Source organism: Melitaea cinxia, chromosome 5, assembly GCF_905220565.1.
Source record: "Melitaea cinxia chromosome 5, ilMelCinx1.1, whole genome shotgun sequence".
Taxonomy (NCBI): Eukaryota; Metazoa; Arthropoda; class Insecta; order Lepidoptera; family Nymphalidae; genus Melitaea; species Melitaea cinxia.
In genome coordinates this window covers 4763707-4784135 of record NC_059398.1, presented here as the reverse complement: position 1 = coordinate 4784135, position 20429 = coordinate 4763707, and the positions used below count along the sequence as shown (strand labels likewise).

Here is a 20429-nt window from a genome sequence, read left to right as displayed (position 1 = left end):
ACTAATAGATTAGATTAAATAGATTTTCAATAGGTCAATTCAACTACGTTGTCCTTTAAAATTTCTCCACCTTAAAATATTTAATTGAAAATCAATAAAGTCGTTGAAACAAAAATCATTTATCAATACTTTCAAACTCCTATATCTTTTGATGTATACAATATTTTAAATTGCTCAAAGTGTTAAAAAACTCCTCAAGTTGCATTTATAATTGCTTAATTACAGTTTGGAACAACTCCACTTTCCTTAATTTTTAAATAAATATAAATAGTTTCGATGAGTTTATTGATTTTTAATTAAATAATTTAAGGTGAGCAATTTTAAAGAACAACGTGGTTGATTTAAGCTATTGAAAATCGATCGATTAGTATTTTTTAATTACAAATATCCGCAATTTTTTTGCTTCGCGTCACTTTCTGTGCGCATGCGCAGCGCTCACCTATCTATAATATAAACGTTAAAATTGTCTATTATCTATTAAGGGTACACAATTTCGAAATATTGTTTTTTTTTCCACTAGGATGTGATTTCCAACACAGTCTCAATGCCGCAGAGGAGCACAGGTGTACCAGTTTTCCTGAATTCCTGAGTGGCCGTCTAACATTCTTACGCAGCAGTCCGCGCGTGGACGGCTTTGAGCGCCAAGCTGTTTCTTTTCGGTAAAAACCACTACACAATATTTAATTACTATTCAAATCGAATGAAGCTGGTGAAATTCAGTAATTATATAGTTATAAAAAAAATACTGAGAGCGTAACTATTTTTGAGACGTTTCGTAATAATTAGAAATTACATGCTACTATAAATTAAGTGCGAAAACAATACTCGTAATATATTCTATCATACTATTTAACGCGCCAAAAAAATGAATGTATTTTTAAGAACACTATGTAATTAATAATTATTTTAGTGTTTCTTACAGTTTCGTTCCAAGTTACATTCCAAGTTCTTTCTCATATGTCAAAACGGTCCTATCATATTTTGATGACTTCAGTGTAAAATACATAAACTTGTCTATGTATAACTTCAGATAAATTTGAAATATATGATAGAGTTGATCACGCTGCATCGATTGCAATATATATATTTTAGTATGTTTTATATATATCCACGGGCTTTTGAAACCCATGTCATTTTTTATTTCTAAAACATGCTATTTTTTTTTTAAATTAAGGTTCATCTTTAAGTTCTTCTACTTTTTCGTTTGCAACAAGTGATCGGGACGCAGACGTACCCGTTGGTGAAGATCCGGGCGTAGGGAAATCACGCGCACGCGTGTAATCGTGTTCCATCTTGCCGTACGACTGACCAACTAAGTTGGAGATAGTCAGCGAGCTTGTCTTTGATTATATATACGTGTATATAATCAAAGGAGCTTGTATAAGGTAACCGTGCTAATGAACAGTTGGACTACTTTTTAATTGTACGTCGATCGGAATTGAATTTCGATTCTGATATGATCGGTATCCAATTAATTAGTTGGACGACTTAGTTGGAGAAGATGTGCGGGCTTCCATATATTACTATACCTATTAGTATACTCTGCGATTTAGTTGTAACGGCGTTCGGCCAACTTAATTGTATGTGTGCGGGAGCACTAACTTTTAGCATTTCCGTGGCGTTCTATAAACTGCTGCCATTTTTATTATGACATTTATCCATCGCAAACACTTTTTATTATTCGCCACAATATTAAACATTTTGTTATTTTATTAATTTATTTAAAAAATTAGTCATTGTCGGTTTTTTTTTAAATTTTATATACTCTTCGGGGGTTCTACCTTTAATATTTATCCTACTCTATCTAGGATGAAGTATGTACTCTATGGTTTTACCATTTGTTTACCTACCTACTTTATATACCTACTCTTTGTTGTTGTTAAATTGCTAATGCTTAAATGCTATGTTTGTGTAGTTATTTGCAAAGAGTATATATATAAATGTAGGTAATTTCTACTTGTTATAATACGTCATTGGTGCATCACTATTTTGAGTTCGAAGTTAGGTATATAGAATTAGAATAGATTGTTTTCGCAGAGTAATATAAAAGTAACGGTTTGAAGCTTCGAGAACTCTTAAAATAAACGTGCACGTTGTTTCGATTTAATAGTTCAAAATGTCTAAAATATTTACTCCAACAAATCAAATTCGTTTAACTAATGTCGCCATAGTAAGGTTAAAGAAAGGTGGTAAAAGGTTCGAGATAGCGTGTTACAAAAACAAAGTATTATCTTGGCGAAATAAATTGTAAGTATGTTTATTATTACATTTGTGAGTAGATTAAAATAAGAAAATCTAATTCAGCTTTTATTCGAAAATCACGAGAAACCTAAATAATTGTTAATGCTTTGGCTTTTCTTATTATTTTACCAAACTTATTTTAACTATCATATATCAAAGACCTTTTTTCAAGGTTATTATTTAGGCATCAGGGTCTTAATTTATAAAAGACTCGATTTATTCCAAATACTTGCCATAACAATTGTTTAATTAATATAACAAACCTTAATTCAGTTTTATTGTCAATAAATAGCTTTATAATTTTTATTAATTAATATTACTCAATACTTTTTTACATTTTAAAATATAATTACAGGGAAAAAGATATTGATGAGGTATTGCAGACTCATACTGTATTTACCAATGTATCAAAAGGACAAGTAGCTAAAAAGGAAGATTTGGTTAAAGTGTTTGGTAAAGATGACCAAACTGAAATTTGTAAACTAATTTTAGAGAAAGGTGAATTACAAGTTTCAGATAAGGAGCGGCACTCTCAGATAGATTCACTGTTCAAAGACATTGCTACAACTGTGGCAGATAAGTGTGTTAATCCTGAAACTAAGAGACCATACTCTGTTTCTATTATAGAAAAAGCTATGAAGGATATACATTTTTCAGTTAATATCAATAAAAGTGCCAAACAGCAGTCATTAGAGGTAATACCATTAATAAAAAAAGAAATTCCTCTTGAACGAGCCCAAATGAGGGTAAGAATTTCATTAAGTGGAAAAGATGCTCGTAAGATAAGAGAAAAAGCTCTAAAAATGGCAATGAGTGTAGAAGAGGACAACTGGGAATCGGGAACAGCTAACATTATATGTCTTATCGATCCTGGAAGCCTCCGAGTTTTGGACGAGTTGATCAAGACGGAAACAAAAGGCACTGGACAGTTTGAATTGTTGAGTTTGAAAGAAATGATTGAAGGCGAACAAGCCCTATAAAATGCATATTACTTCAATTACTATAAGGTGTTTTATAACTTTTAATTAATATATAATAAACTATTATTGTTGATATTTCATTGCTTTTTTTTTGGTATATTTTTAACTAAGAATAGGGCATTTGTTAAGTTTGATGATATATGATAGGTGATAGGAGGGAAGGTCAAAAGGAATGAGACGAATGATTTCAGTTGTTTTTGTAACAGTTCTTACACTTTTTCATGTTGATGGGGTCATTCTTACATACTTAACAAGTCTATTATTTATTATCTATGCAAAATAATAAAATTGGAGTGTCTGTTTGCAATATTAAAATAACCGCTTTTTACTCAATGTATATGGATGTGTACACGGTACATATACCAAAATATCATATTTTACAATTTTTGTCTGTTTGTTCCGGGTAATCTCTGACACGGCTGGACCGATTTTGACGGGTCTTTCACTGGCAGATAGCTGAGGTAATAAGGAGTAACTTAGGCTACTACTACTTTATTTTAGAAATCTATTTATTTTATAACTCTGCAAACTGAGCAATAACTTTTTTTGTTAAATTCCACGCGGACGAAGTCGCGGGCACTGCTAGTTATATACATAATATAATAAAAAAATGTTTAATATCAAAAACATATTTACAAACAACCTATTTACAATGAAATAAAAATAAATTATACTAGGGTACCATCACAATCATAAGTATTTTTGCTACAAGTCTTTATTTATATTTACTTTGAAAGCTATTTTTATTTAATATCATGTTTTAATTTAGTGCGTTGATTTGAACAATTTTGCACGTCGATCGAAAATGTGTCGGTAAAAATACCTATCGTTTTTACCATGGAGCATAGAGATGCTCCAAAAAAGTAAAAACCATGGAGCATAGAGATGCTCCATGGTTTTTACTTTTTTAGTGACGTATGAGGAAACATCAGTATTGTTATTACTATTTACCGGTAAAACAAACGTAAAACGTTTCCGTTATCTAATCACCCCGGCGTTCCCCTCTGTCAAGGTATAAGGCCAAATGGCCATATGCATACAATAAAACTAGTTGCAGCCGCACTGATCACTAGACTAAATCTAGTTGCTCGATTGAATCAACGTCCTTCAAAAAATGTCAAATTGTTCTGTTTTTTGTTGCAAAAAAATATCTGCCACGTCAAATTTACTAAAACATGTCGTTACCTTTCATACATAAGTATTTTTTAATTACATTATTACTTGTATACTTCTTTTAAACCTTTTTTAAACTTAAAAATTACTAATATTATCGGTCGTGTTGACTCGATTTGTTTACTAAAACAGGCCGCTCGCCCTCATACAATATGCGGATCGGTCGAGCAACTGATCGGAGTCTATTTCCGAGAAGTCACTGTCGCCGAGCGATAGTGTTGTTACCGGTCTGTTTGTAGATGGTTATCGATAAAAACGGCAAAGGCAAAAGAGAAGACAGACATTTTTGAGATTTTAATTTATTTATAATATTATATTGCTAGCATTTTTAATAAACATAGTTATATAATAAAATTGCATTAAATTAAATATAATACACGTATTATGAGTATTAATACATTTTACTAGAATTACTTAATGCGAACTTCGACCATAATGTTTTATATAAAAATTTGGCAGGTTTTCTAAAAATCGAAATTTAAGGGATACATGGAAAAAAATTGTAATAACAAATTTACCTGGACGCCCACAAAAAATAGTGTAATTTAGTCAAATCATATCAATACCACTAACTTTCAAGTGTTGCCGAACAATAGAAGGATTAGTTGAGGACACCAAACCAACACTAACGCCACACTGTTTTTGTCCCGTAAGTTTTTATTTTGTCTCATGTACAAGGTATATTTATATAAATTTTATAATAATTACGTTTAGTCATAAAATAAATTCAAAATGTTTAAGTAAAAATAAATAATTTACTAATCAATCTTTAAATATCTTTTTGGTTTAAAAGTGATCCCATTAGCCACATTTACCATTCAAGACTATCAAATATATTTACTTATAATTTTTTCATTTTTTTAACCGACTTCAAAAAAGGAGGTTACTCAATTCGACCGTATATATACAGAGTGGGGATGACAATACGACAAAAATTGATAACACAGGTAATACTAGTCTATAGGAGTATTTCAAAACCATCCAAAAATTTCTAACGTCAAAATCAAAAAAATGATTTTTTCAAACAAACTAAATAAGAAAAATATAATAAAATTATACTACAACATGTGTGACTATAGGTTCACTGACCTGTTATGACGCGCGGTGACACAACGAACTACTACGAACTAGGTACGTTGGTTTGTTTGGTCGGTCATAGTAGGTTACTAAATTTTTAAATTCTATCTAAAATAATTATCTTCTTATAATTTAATTCATTAATTTTGACATGATGTCGCCATTAGTGGCCATATTTTTTAATTTATTAAAAGGTCTAATAATTCTATTTTTTTACTCATCAACTGTATTTACGTCTGTTGAGTACAAGTCGTTTGTTACAAAACTTCACAGAAAATGCGGGATTAAGCATTGATCTTCCCGTATCCTCTGAAAAGCATTTGAAATGTGCGGCCATCGGTTGGACAAATACGGGTGTTCCCATATCTCTCCCGGTACTTCTGTATTGCTAAATTAGCCTTGCCGTGGCATTCTCCGTAAACAAAAATCATGTACTCCGAAGCTGTGTAATTATAACGTGGCATTGTAAATAAAATAAAAACTATTCTTACTATTAACACTAGCGCCTAATTTCGCACAATTCACCTAATAACTATTAAACTAGGCATTTATTCTACGTTAATGTTCTTGTCACTATAAAAATAAAGCGTTAAAATATCGCACAATCACTCCAAGTCTTTCGAGATAATCCAATAATTAATTAAAACGAACAAAACTCGTGCGCATATGTAGAAAATTGACAAATCAACGCGTATGACATCAAAAAACATGAGTACCTAAATAAACGGCACAGAGACCACTGGCCGCTTGTCGCGTACGCGGCAACTCAGGGAAAAACTAAAAACATGTTATAACATGTTTTGTTTACGCTAGCCTACGCACCAGGGCTGACAGATGTACGATTTTAATCGATACTATTTTTTTTTTTTAATTTTTACTCATGTACGATCGCTAGACTAAAATCATACGCAAAATGTACGATTTTTATATTCCTATTACCTGGAAGCATTTCATAATTAAAGAAACATCATTCACCGGCAAGCTTGAATTTCGTTAATTTCCCTTACTTGAATGAACCTACCACTTTTATATGAATGAGGACTCTTTGAAAAATCATATAAATGCTGTATTTGTTTGCTTTCTAATGAAACTTATAATTTATCTTGTGGTAATAATTGCGACTTGAAAAAAAAATACATTTTGAAATAAAAAACAATTTGAAAATTATAAAACACTGGCTCAATTTGCTTTAAATTTGTTATGTTTTCCCCATTACAGTGCAATCTGTAATGTGAACGAGAATTCAGCGAAGTTAATTTAATCAGAACAAAACTTAGAAACAGTTTATCCAATGATACCCTTAAGGGCACATTATTAGCCTAGCATTAATAAGAAGAAACGAAAATGATACGAATTTTAAGCCAACAAATTCTTTTGTTAAAAAATATGACCACAGAAAATTTTGTATGAGTGTGACAAATTTTTCTAGCAGCCCTGGCACAGCCAGTTGTCCTTTACACCGTTAGACGTTCTCAGGGTCATTGCAACACACGTGCCACGTTGATTGTTTTTTTCAGCTGTTGCAAGATTTAATATTTTAATGTAATAACGTGGTATTTTATTATTAATAATTGTTGTTATTGTTATTTGTTGTCTTTATCGCATTTGTTGAACTGCTCGAGCAAAAGTTTCGCGAATATTTTGATCTTGAAATAAATATAGTCAATGAAATTTATTAAATATTGTTGATATGCCATGTGTGCTCCCCGTGATATTACCTACTTGCAAAAACTATGTTAGATTCAGAATTTAGATTTTCAGAATTTAAAATTTAAGCATTAAAAGAAACAATAAATTTTTAAAAAACAAAAATTATAAAAAGAAAATTATTAGAATCATACTGAATATTAAAACTATTTAACAAATGTTTTTAATATGTCTTAACACAACACTGACCTACCAAAATAGATAACAATTTTGCACGTTTTTAAATTACGCGTAGGTACGCGTAATATTATGTTTGTACCGATCGCGCTCAAAGGGTCGTTAACCTGCGGGTGACCGTTTATTAATATTATACAACACGTAGTAATTGTAAAAAATGAAAAATCATATTTTTTGACTAAACTACTGGATGTATTTTATTGATTTTTTGTATGTGGGCTTGGAATATCATTACATATACGATGTCAAAGTTATTGTCGTATTGTCATCCCCACCCTGTATATATATATTTTTTTATTTGAGTATTTTATTTATTGTACTGTGTGGCTACGGTAATGAAGAATATAGCCACCCCCCCTCTTCCCGTGGGCGTCGTAAGAGGCGACTAAGGGATAACACAGTTCCGCTACCACCTTGGAACTTAAAAAGCCGATCCGTGGCGGGATAACAATCTAACTGCTGGTTTTGAAATACACAGGCCGAAGACGGGCAGTCGCATCTTCGGTGCGACAAAGCCAGTACTGCGGTCACCAACCCGCCTGCCCAGCGTGGTGACTATGGGCAAAACACATGAGTTCACATTATTTTTGGCGTAAGCTTGTGGAGGCCTATGTCCAACAGTGGACTGTATAGGCTGTAATGTAATGAGAGTATTTTATTTAATTTGCTAAAGTTGTAGGCTCTTTGAAGCTGATAAATGCACAATCTTGCGCACACTCACTGACACACAAACTTACATACATACACTTACACATACACAAACTATCTCACGTATACTTAATTTTATATTCAGTGTCTCATATGTTTGGTATGATTGTTTTTGTTATGAAGAAGTCTACCTCTTCATATAGAACTTGTGCCAAAATTATATATTGTATCATGGGGGAGGTTGGCTGATCACCATTATCACAGATTTTACTAATAATCCATATAGGATGATCAGTCTGAACTGAATTTTTTTTAATGCTATTAAACCCTTTGCGTAAATAAATTTTTGTAATTGATACCATTTGTTCAAAATGTTTATTCAAAATAAAGCATTATTATTATTACATAAATAATTTTAAATATAAACAAAATTTGTTATTTTGTAATATTTAATACTAAACTAATAATTTATAACTTAAAAACTGGCATTTTGCTGTTTAGAAAAAACCGGTATGAATCGAAACATGTAATGGAACGTTGAAGTGAATGTACCCATCAGTAAATGAATGACAAATTAAAAAGTTTTATTTTTCTTATATTGGTACGACATTTTATTGATTGTTTTCTTTCAAGATTTTCGGCCAGACGGCGACTGAAATTGCAAGTTACTGTGATATATTTATTTTCAATATTTAATTATTCTTATCAAACAATTAAATGAGCAGGGATATCGAGTTATGTCTATAAGTAATGGAAGGTACAGAACTGGGTGGCGACCAGCAATTCTGTTTGAGATGGAACAATTTTCAAGCGAACATAACTTCTCAATTCGAGGCACTGCGCGATGATGAGGACTTCGTGGATGTCACCCTGGCATGTGAGGGACACAGGCTCGAAGCCCACAAAGTGGTTCTTTCGGCATGTAGTCCGTATTTCAAGGAATTATTTAAAGTAAGTCCATCTTTCACTCCCCACACTTTGATGTGTCACCATTACAATGACTCTAGTGAAAGTTGTTATGTATAAAACACTTGATCTACTTACAAATGCCATGTCTCGCGATCCAGTTAAGTATTCGTGATTTCATTATTTGTACCTACTTTAGAATTCTGTTTCACAATTTCTAATTAATTCGTTAGTGTTGGTGCACTATTAGATAGCTTTATTTTAAAAATTTCTATTAAAACTTCATATTCGTCAAAACTGAGAAACCCCTTTCTAACTTTTTTTTATGACATATTTCCCTCTTGTAGAATTATTTAATGTAATTTTCAGTTGTTCTTTCTTAAAATTTATTCAAAGCCATTTCAAAATATGAAATCAACTACAAAATACAGTTATTTAGTGATTATGATGATAATCTCATAAATTTTTGCATAAGCAACATTAATTGAAATTACAATAAATTTGATTGTATTAAGGAAGAAATATTTAAAAAATACAGATAATATAGAACTTATGTACACAGACATACAAAAATGTAACAATTAAAAAAAATTGCTTAGTTTTTATTATGTTTATTTTTCTAATTTGGAATGAAAAACTATTTATAGGACATAAACCCACAGTTACAAAAGGGCCAATTAAAAACCATAAATTTTATGAAATCACTTTATTATAAGGGCTTTGTCCTTTCTTGTAATGCTTATTACTTTTTATTTTCTGTTTTGTCACTTAACATACTCTGTATGGGACGTATTCACATATTAAATCATGTGATTAATGTTTAGGATTTAAATTGTATATATTAATTAACATTCTAATGAACATAAATTTTATTTTTATGAGTTATTTTTTATATATTTTTTATTCATTTACAATGTCAAGCTTATTCTAGACTGAAATAGAATATAATTTACTATATCTATACAAATAAATAAAATTGGAGTGTCTGTTTGTAATATTAAAATAACTTTGTTTTAAACTTACTTTTTACTAAATTCATACTATTACATATATCAAAATAACATTTTTTATAAGTTTTGTCTATCTGTCTGTCTGTTTAATCTGTGTGCTAATCTCTGAAACAGCGGGACTGATTTTGACGAGACTCACTGGCAGATAGCTGATATAATAAGGAGTAATTTAGGCTACTTATGTTTAGTTTTTTTTTTTATTTTGTAACTGCGAACTAAACAATAACTATTTTGCAAAATTCCCCCAGGACGTCGCAGGCACAGTTAGTGTTTTATATAATATATAGTAATATTTCTATAAAATGAACATAGTAATGGAACAAAACGTAATTTATAAAACCATCATAATAGCCGTACCAGTATAGTATACTGTTATTTATTGTAGGAGATAAAACCACACTTATAGATAGTGTTTAAAAACTTAATAAACAATTGCTTACCTAGTTTATAAAAAAGATAACAACTACATATTTTGCCATTGTATGTCTCTGGATGTAAGGTGTATGTTAAAAGTTGACATTGTACATTATCGAGATCTGTCAATGACCTGTTACAAAATTGATAAGATCCCGTTACCAGTCTGATTTTATTGGTTTTAACAACAAAGGATAAGAACTTGCTTAAGATTTAGCACTTTTATTAAATTATTATAGCTCATTTAATATTAATTATATAAAGACTGTTTAATATTTTTTAGTTTCTTGAGAAAATGACTTCATTGTTCTAACAGTTAAATTAAAAATTGATAATGCAATGGGTTGTTGAAAAATCTACAAAATAATTAGTAACAGAGGTGCAAAATAGTTTTGAATATAAATTTTTTATGATTTGGCATAATAAAGAAATATAACTTTCATAGATTTTCTGCCTGATATTAAAATTGTATAGTTTTTTTTATTACATAAAGCTTTTTGTTAGTAAAAAATTTCCTTTCTTTAACACCTTCAAACTACTAAGTTTGTAGTAGTGTTTATTCAGTAATAATTGAATGCAAATATTTAATTGATAGTTTCTAGGTGTTACTTATTCAAGTCAATTCGAAATACGAGTGAAAACTATGCTACTCCACAATTTTTTTAAATTAATTAAAGAAATTACAGCATTCCATTGCTGTGTTTACTTTTTGTTATCATTTTGATAAATAATTATATTCAAAGAGATGTAGTTTTGTGACCATAATTATTCAATATACCATTAAAAAGGAATGTTTTGCCATTTGCTACTCTAAAATTAGAATAGAATCATCATTTGTTATATTTTATTACTTTCATTATCACTAAAGTAATAATAAATATATGGAAAATATGTGGTAGCTCATTAAGTTAAAGCAATTAACCTAATTTGCAGCTACAATCACTTATTAATTTAGAAATCGTCATAGTTGATTTGATCTATAGGATTCTATAATTTAATGTCAATGTGTAAAATATGAACTTTGTCTTTTCCAGAATAATCCGTGTCCTCACCCAATAATATTTATGCGCGATTGTGAAGTGTCACATGTCCGCGCGCTTCTACAATTTATGTACGTGGGCCAGGTGAATATCGCGCAGGCGCAACTCAGTGCATTCTTGCGCACTGCTGACGCACTACAAATACGCGGCCTCACTGATTGTTCTCAACACAACGACAAGGTAAATAACCATTTGGTAAAAAAAAATATTTTTAGATGCTCAATGTATAGCTATTATTTTAGTGTATTTTTTTTAAGAAGCCAAATCGAAAGTCTCCGCCTTCCCAACTACGTAATTTGCTCAGCGCCAAGCCGTCACATTCTACCTCCTCCTCCAAAGCCGCAAGCCAAAATGTGGAATCGACGTCTGCCGACGATCCCGAGAAGAGTGCGAGTCGCCGTTCTGAGATAAATTCTCCCGATGTTGCCAGAAATAATCTCAACGAAGAAGCTTCCTTTCAAACTTCTAGTCAAACGAGGCCTAATAATGACGACTTTAACCAAACCTGTAACTACCCCACATTGAGGGTGAAAACTGATCTCGAAGCAACTGAAATTAACAATGAAGAAAACGATATTCTCATGGATCCCGGAGATTATAAGGAAGGAGTTGAAACATGTCAAGACTTTAGCGCGACCGATTTACTCGAACCAAAAATGGAAGTCATGGAGCAGGAGGGCAGCGACGAGGAACGGTCCAATTTTCAGCCTATATTCTACAATGACAACAACGCTCTGGCGAATCCTTTCGCCACCTTACAAGGTATGTAGACTTTCGACGACTCCTCGACCGCATTTCATATCGCACGGACACTGATAAGTTGATTTGCTTTCACAGGTAACATCGATCTCATGGCCGGCATGAACGCGGAGCTGCGCGACGAGAACTCGGAAGGTAACTATACTCTAACTGTATATATATCACTGTCACGTCATCCCACGCACAAGTCGACTCGGACAGCCGCGCCCCCGGCGAACCTCATACAGATTTCGATCGTATACACTCGAAGAGCACGCGGTCTCGTATCCAACAAGGCGCTAGGCGCGCGGGTGTCGGGCGACGCGCCGTCCGCCTCGCCGCCGCCGCCCATCGACACTCGACGCTCCGACGACCCTAGGATTGTCCACCATCGGTCGCCACGTAGCGATCGCAAATTGTTGACAAAATTTCGATCGACTTCGAATCGATCCATCGAAGTAGCGCCCCTCTTTCCGCAAAACGAACTCGGACCCGAAGCGGTAGCAAAATAACAGTTTTATCGAGTCGCTGACAAATAAACCCACCGATTTCCGTCGAATGACACCTCGAGTATCACGAAATCGAAGTAGGCGGGAGGACGATCCTAGCGGGGCGTGCGGCGGCGGGCGGCGAGGCAGAAGGCGCAGTGCGAACGTGGTGTTGTTGGCAGCGAGCGGCGCGGGCGGCGCGGGCGCGGGCGCGGGCGGCGCGGCGGGCGTGCGGTGCGCGCAGTGCGGGCGGCGCTACTCCAACGCGTCCAACCTGCGCCAGCACGTGCGCCTCATCCACGAGGCGCAGCCCGTGGTGTGCGCCACGTGCGGCCGCTGCTTCAAGACGCCGCTGTACCTGCGGCGGCACACGCTCGCGCAGCACGCGCCGCGCCTCAAGCCGCCGCCGCCGTCGCCTCCGCCGCCGCTCCCCGCCCTGCGGCCCGCGCCGCACTAGCGGCCGTCGGGACACCCGCGCGCTCGCCCGCCCGCCCGCCCGCCCCGCCGCGGTAGCCGGCCGCGCGCCCCACGGGAGCGGCGGGGCGGACGTCTCGAAACTTCTCGAACGATCTCGTCCTCTCCGACGTGCGAAGAGAGGCCTCCGCCCAGCAGTGGGACGTTACGGCCTGAAAACGAGATCACGATCTTGTTCGACTCGGTCGAGTGATACTATCGACTTTTGGAGTATTCTATCTCTCCGTTGGGTGACATTGTGATTATGTGGCTTAACGGTCCGACAAGACTGTCAGTAGATGTATCTAGTCTGTGATCGGAGTGTCGCCGGGGGCCAATCTGCCGTCACACCTCTCCGCTTATTGCGTGCCTTTCGATATTATACCGAGTGCAAGAACGAGACTTCAGCGAGACTTTGCTTTCTTGCATTTCTTCATATGAGAGAAGATTAACTTAAGAATTCCTATCGAACGAGAACCTACTTAAAATACAAGGAAAGGCGCCTGTCATCATTTCAGTATTAGCGCTACAGAAGTGTCTCTCGAGTAACGGGCCTCGCTGAACGAAACGTTCGAGTACCTTCCTTTCTGACAATAGACTGATCGTTGTTAAAGCATTTGTTGCAACCGGTGCTGATTTATCATAGTTATTTACAGGTTACATAATGTTATACACACATACATATACACGTTACCCGCAACGTTCGACCCGTTCCACCGCCTCCTAGCGAATAATAAATATTTTCTTATTAGAGTGTAATATTTTGTACTGCAACGCGTTGGAATAGGTCGATCTTATCCGTTTTTAGTGTCGAATTCGCGAGTCACACGACCCGCGACAATTAACAATAACAATAGTGATATTTTTATACACAATAGTTTTTATCTTTACACAGATGTTATATTGTTGGGTGATACGACGGCTCCCGGTTCATAGTTTGTACAAAAATCACACGCGTTACGGTTAATAATTAAGATTTACTGAACCCGTAAATATCATATACATAATGAAAATTTAAAAAAAAAAGTAATATTTGTTAACGCTGTTTTATATAATTTAATAGACACGGCCCGCAAATTAACCCAGTGTGGCGGTCACGGAACTTATTATTCGAATGTGAGACTTGGATTAAGTGAAGGTGCATTTTAGAAGTTTTCGTTTGTCTTCGATTTCAGTACAATGGACTTATTTGTATTTTACTTGTATTTGTAAAGATTGCCATTTAAGACGCATCTAGTCATTTTTAAAAATCTGCATTTAATTAGGACGTCGACGATTCGAAGTTATGATTAGGGTTGTGAATTACAATATTAGTTTTATCTTTAATGGAATCATAATTAATAAAAATTATCTGAATATTATTAGATCTCATATCGTTTACTTTATATTACTCTTGATCTCTAAATTATTCTCTGCGTTTATTTTTTTATATAGCGAGTTAAATATATATATAAAAAATATATATTATGTATTGCTGAGTAATAAAAAATCGATAGCCTATGTAAGCAATTTATTAGAAATTGTATTTTGGTAAACACTTTATATTTTTCCCAAAAATAATTCCATCACTATGTTAAGGCGCAGCTATCGTTGAGAAAAAAAATTTGCAATCGTTCTTATTCAAATATAATCTTTAGAAAAAGATACGTCATACTTATTCGATGAAATAATTAATAATTACTTCAGGATTTTTATCACTATGGCTACATTTATCTATGTTTATTAAATATATTACTGAACAGAGCTGTTAGTTATGAGGCTTTATGAGAATATTCTGTTGTTGAAATAGATAAAAATATCATTAAGTATTTAACATTATCATCAAATAGTTATTTTCTATGGCTTTTCTTATTTCGAAAGTTTAATTAATATTTTAAAATGTGCACACTACAGATTAATTTATCTTTTATAAATAATACCGTTGTTTAATTATGAGAATGTTAAATGCTTTTGCAATATAATTTACAGTGCCATAAAATGTGTAAGTTATAATAAGTTTTTAGATGTTTTTAGACATTCTTATCATTATATTATATTCATGCAATAAATCAGTCAATTTTTATCGCTAATTACAAATCCTTTTTATATAATGTATGGGCCATGCAATGATGTGAAATAATTCTATAAACTTTTAATATAATCATGTTCATCTGCGCAATTGCTTTGTGCAGAATATAAAACTTTTATGTATGTACATAAATTAATGTAATTTTATACTAAACACGAAAAAATAAAGTATTGGGAATACAAACCGATTTTCTTATTGTTAGTGATAGGAGTATTCTATATAAATAATTACTCAAACAGTAACACAGGTTGATTTCATGTAAGTATTCTAATAAATGTATTAGTGTGCTTAAGTTGTAAAGGTTTTGCGATATCTTTGGTAAAAAAAGCCTAATTTTAAAAACGCTTGACATATCGCTGGCCCCGGGCAATAAAGCGGTATACGCCGGTTACACCCTTTTTAATGTTATTTAATTTTTGGCTTCTCTGAGTATCAATCTATCACTCTTATTTTTTTCAGTTTCTTTTATTAATATTTCGTTAGAATAAATGACAATAACCGTTTTATTGCATGGATAATTCTCTTACGACTAAGCTATGTATTATTGCATTATTCTTAAGAAAAATAACACAAAAAACCGGTGAACATCTTTACAGTAATTGTTAATGATCTTGCAATTAAAATAGTATCATCTATGAATTGTATTATACATTTTTTTAATTATTTCATTAAAAAATATACGATTTGTTTTTAAAAAAATATTTTTAAAAGCTTAAATTGGTAAAAAAAATAGCTTTCATTTGACATATTGAACGTCTGTTTTGGATCACTGTACACTGCACTATAAACAAATTAGCTTCTTTTATTTCTCCTGTAAAATTTGATTTTTGATATTACCGCTTTATTGCCCGGGGACAGCGATATAATCTATTCGCTTTAAGAAAGTAGTGCCTCATCGCTCTTAATTAACTTAGCCACGCTCATTGACCGATTGAATAGTAGTTTACTTCAATTGGTCAATTTGAATACGATTACGAAGGACGGAAGTTAATTGATAGCGATTAGTCACTATTTTCTAACCGCGAATAGATTGTAAATAATATGTTAAGATATTTCCGGAAAGCGTGGGATTATATGTCAAATACGGACTGGGAGTAGTAAATTTTATTTTTCAAATAAGTCAAAATAATAAATTACACCTTATTCGGCATAATGCATGGAAATGGTTAATTTTTCTGATTTATATTTTGAGAATAAGTCAGATTATTTATTACGAATAAAAAAACAAACAATTGGCTCCAGTTGCAAAAAAACAATGGGTGTAACGGATGATGCGTGGTATACAAATCACAAAAACAGTCCTAAGCTCGGCCTATATACAAAAACAACTCGTTTTGATTACGAACCGTTTAATCTCGAACATGTACAACGAATCGTATGTATCTAGCAACCTGGTTTTAGTGAGTAACTGGTAACTGAAAATATGAATCAGACTATAGCGTCCAGGCCGGTTTCACCAGTTCAGTAACAGTGTCAGTGATGGTAAGGAGTCATCTATTAATCACGTGATGTCTATAATTTTTTTAATATAGTAACGTTTTAGACACACCGTCCCATATTCTAAAACCACGTGTATTTTTTTTTTTTGAACAGTATATTGAAATTTCAGAATATTTTTAAATGGTTATAATCTGATTAAATTTTGAAAAATCTCATCGCGACACAAACTAGACAAACATTAAGGTTGCAAGGTGTTTGTTGGTTATAAGGTTTAAATACAAGTGTTATTTCATTAAACCCCCCCCTCTGTGCTATTTCTTGATTTTTTTCGAACACTCTCCTTCCCTTCGAATCTCACGTGATGAATGGATGTCCCTAAGTGTGTGTGGTGCCCCAAGGTGCGGCGGTGCCGGGGGGCGCGCGGTGGGACGCCCGCCGCGGCCGGCCCGTGCCCGACGCCGTGTGGCTGGAGCAGCATCGCCGCGCACTGCCCTTCGTCATCAAGCGCGAGAACGAGCGGAACACGCCCGCGCCCAGGCTCGTGAGTTACATCTATTCTTCTATAGTAAACAATCTGCGCGGTTATCTGCGTTCTTTTTTTATAGAGATTACGATAACTTAGGATTTTCAGTAAGCGTCTGCCCCAGCGGCCATCAACCCTGCGTCACAGGTGACCAGCCCACTCCCACTTCAAGTTGCTAATTCTGTATGCTATGTTGGTTCAATTCGTTCTATCGCGGATAGTCAAATTTCTAATCCTATCTTCGAGAGAGAATCTAAGACATGTCCTAGAGTGAAGACTGCATGTTGGCAAACGCGGCGTGGGACGACCTCCGGCCCTTGGACCGACGATCTACCTTAGATTGCCGGTGGAGCCTTGGTTGAGGATTGCGGAAAACCGGGATGTCACGCGTGAACGTGGGGAGCCACCTGCTAATCTGAATCTGTTCACTATCTACAACCAAGTTTATTGCAATGGGACATTGTACACAAAATGAACAATGAAATATACTCAGCTATCTCCAAAAATACCAATTAATTAATTATGAAGGATAAAATTTGTTTCTTTGTTATTAATTAGATTTGAAACAATTAAAAAGCTTTAATAGTATAACATTTTAGAGAAATCTGGAATGGCATATTTTGTGTCTTAATTTGATAATAAGATTATTGTTAACACGTATACTACACATACTTTCCGTGGAACTGAAAGGTTTTCGTGTGAGTATAGGTATACTCGTATAGCAAAGGCCGTGCGTCCTCAGATAAAGCTGGGCGAGGGTGTGGAGATCCGCGAGGAGCTTCTGCGCGGCGTGAAGTGGGGCGACTACCGCAAGGTGACGCGCGGGCTGGCGGCGGCGCTGTTCTCGCCCATGGAGCTGGCCACGTGCTCGGTCACGGGCCAGCGCTGGTCGCGCGCCGGCCAGGAGGCGCGCCCCACCAAGCCGCCGCTCGACCGGCGCCGCGTGCACGCGCTCATCTCCTACGTGAGCCGGCACTTCCCCGACGTCGAGGTCAGCCGCATCAAGCAGGTGCTCGCCTACAAGTGCAAGGAGAACTGCGCCGCGCTGCGCATGCGCACCGCCAGGTGACCACGCACCCTACACACCACTGCGACACGATGTAGCCACTCTACACAAACAACTTGATAGAACACAATAATCAAATCATCTCTTATCGTATTCTTCGTATCTTATCGTCGAGAATTTAAATCTTAGATGGCACTACTACTAATTTAAGTTATCACTTGAAAGGTTTTTGTCTTAAAAACAGACATTCCTATAAATCTCGGTATGAAAGAAAAACATAACGAATAATATTTTTTTAAGGATTTTACAAACATTAACATTATTTTCAACATTTGCCATTTAACGAAATCTTCTAGATTGCGCCACGTAAAAGTGTAACACATGTGCACAGTGCCTAAAAAATAATAATATTATAAAGATTATTTTGTATTATACGACCATGATAATTTATATAAACCGATTTATGTTAAATAGATTTGATGATGTGATATATAAGTCATGACACAAAAGTCCCTCTTGGGCGAACCGGAGGCAGTAATACAATTTGAAGCAGGCTGTCGAACTGTTTCAGCGAGTCCAGCAACTACATGCTGAGCGCGGCGGCGCGGCCCGACGAGCGCGCGCACGCCTCGCCCGCGCCCCCGCGCGCCGCCTACCCGCACTTGTGAGTCCGCCCTGCGCCCGCCGCACGCACCCCCGCGCCTACCCCGAACCCGCCAACCGAATCCACCACCAAACCTACTCCACACCTACTCCACACCTAACCGACACCTACCCCACACTTACTCACACCTGCCCTACACCTATCTACACAATTACCACACACCTACACCTACACCCAAACCAGACAAGTGGTGTAAGTGTGGGGACACATACACCACTTGTCTGTCTCCACTGTACAGCTAGTCTGAGGGCCTATGTCACCGTTGAGTATGTACGTTCTGAAAAGCTATCTTCGAATAGTATCCAAAAGATTAAAGATTTGATTTCATTTTCATTTTCTCCACTTTATGTATCAAACTTCACTTCATATGTTAATTTTTTTGCAACTGTGAATCCATAATTGTAGTTTATTGGTTGTGTTGAAACTGTTTACCACTGCGCTAGAGAATGTTTTTAAGACCTTGGATTGGGGGGAACGAGGCATCAACGTCAACGGTGAATTCATCTCTCACCTTCGTTTCGCTGACGATATTGTCATCTTTGCGGAGACGCTCGATGAGTTAGGCCAGATGCTGGCCGGCCTAAACGAGTCATCCCGACGTGTCGGTTTCTGTATGAACTTGGATAAAACGAAAGTTATGTTTAACAACCAAGTCATACCGATACCGGTATCGGTCGATGGTACCCTTCTCGAAGTTGTTCAGGATTATATTTACCTAGGCCATACTATCCAACTAGGCCGCAACAACTTCGAGAAGGAGGCCGATAGGAGGATTCGGTTGGGCTGGGATCGTTTGATAGACTCCGTCGAGTCTTCACTTCGAAGATTCCGCAATGCTTGAAGACAAAAGTTTTCGAGCAATGCGTCCTGCCTGTGTTAACATACGGAGCCGAGACGTGGACACTGACGAAGGGACTAGTCCACAAGTTTAAATAGGCTCAACGTGCAATGGAACGGGCTATGCTTGGGGTCTCTCTCAAAGACAGGATTAGAAATGAGACTATCCGCGAGAGAACGAAAGTAACCGACATAGCCCACAGAATTAGCAATTTGAAGTGGCAGTGGGCTGGTCATCTGTGTCGCAGGACCGATGGCCGTTGGAGTAGACGGGTCCTGGAGTGGAGACCGCGTCTTGGCAAACGCAGTGTGGGACGTCCTCCGGCCCGTTGGACCGACGATCTACGTAAGATTGGCGGTGTAGGCTGGATGAGGATTGCGGAAGACGGGGATGTGTGGCGCGAACTTGGGGAGGCCTATGTCCAGCAGTGGACTGCGATAGGCTGAAGTGTGTGTGTGGTTGTGTTGAACTGGGTTAGCGCCTATTTACTAACTGAATCCTAACATAACTTATCAGTGGCTATGATATATATACTTTATCAGCAAATTTGACACAAGCCCTTAAGGATAGATCCATTTAGTTAAACATCGTATTTTCATACCATTCATATTACTACTGCTTAATTTTTCGTTTTCTTATATTTGGTTTTAGTAATTGCAAAGAGTTAATATTAATGAGTGTATAATGTTGTGTCTGTAGCGAGGGCGCGGCGGGAACGGGAGCGGCGACGGGCGGGGCGGGTGGCGGGGCGGGCGGCGGGGCGGGCGGTGGTGCGGGCGGGGCGAGCGGTGGTGCGGGCGGGGCGGCCGGGGCGGAGGAAGGCGAGGCGCCTCACTGA

At 36.1% G+C, this 20429-nt stretch overlaps 2 protein-coding genes across 2 annotated transcripts; both read left to right on the top strand.

Annotated features, from left to right (window-relative positions):
• Positions 1 to 1826: 1826 nt before the first annotated feature.
• LOC123653977 (ribosome maturation protein SBDS) lies at positions 1827 to 3296 on the top strand. The gene is made up of 2 exons (XM_045589944.1): positions 1827 to 2247; positions 2597 to 3296. Exons 1-2 carry the CDS (start codon positions 2117 to 2119, stop codon positions 3219 to 3221), a joined length of 756 nt encoding a protein of 251 aa, XP_045445900.1. The 5' UTR covers positions 1827 to 2116; the 3' UTR covers positions 3222 to 3296.
• Positions 3297 to 8753: 5457 nt separating this feature from the next.
• LOC123653769 lies at positions 8754 to 20429 on the top strand. The gene is made up of 8 exons (XM_045589752.1): positions 8754 to 8954; positions 11368 to 11553; positions 11631 to 12135; positions 12211 to 12267; positions 16959 to 17101; positions 17826 to 18148; positions 18661 to 18753; positions 20291 to 20429. The coding sequence occupies exons 1-8, from the start codon at positions 8754 to 8756 to the stop codon at positions 20427 to 20429; spliced, it is 1647 nt and encodes a 548-aa protein (XP_045445708.1).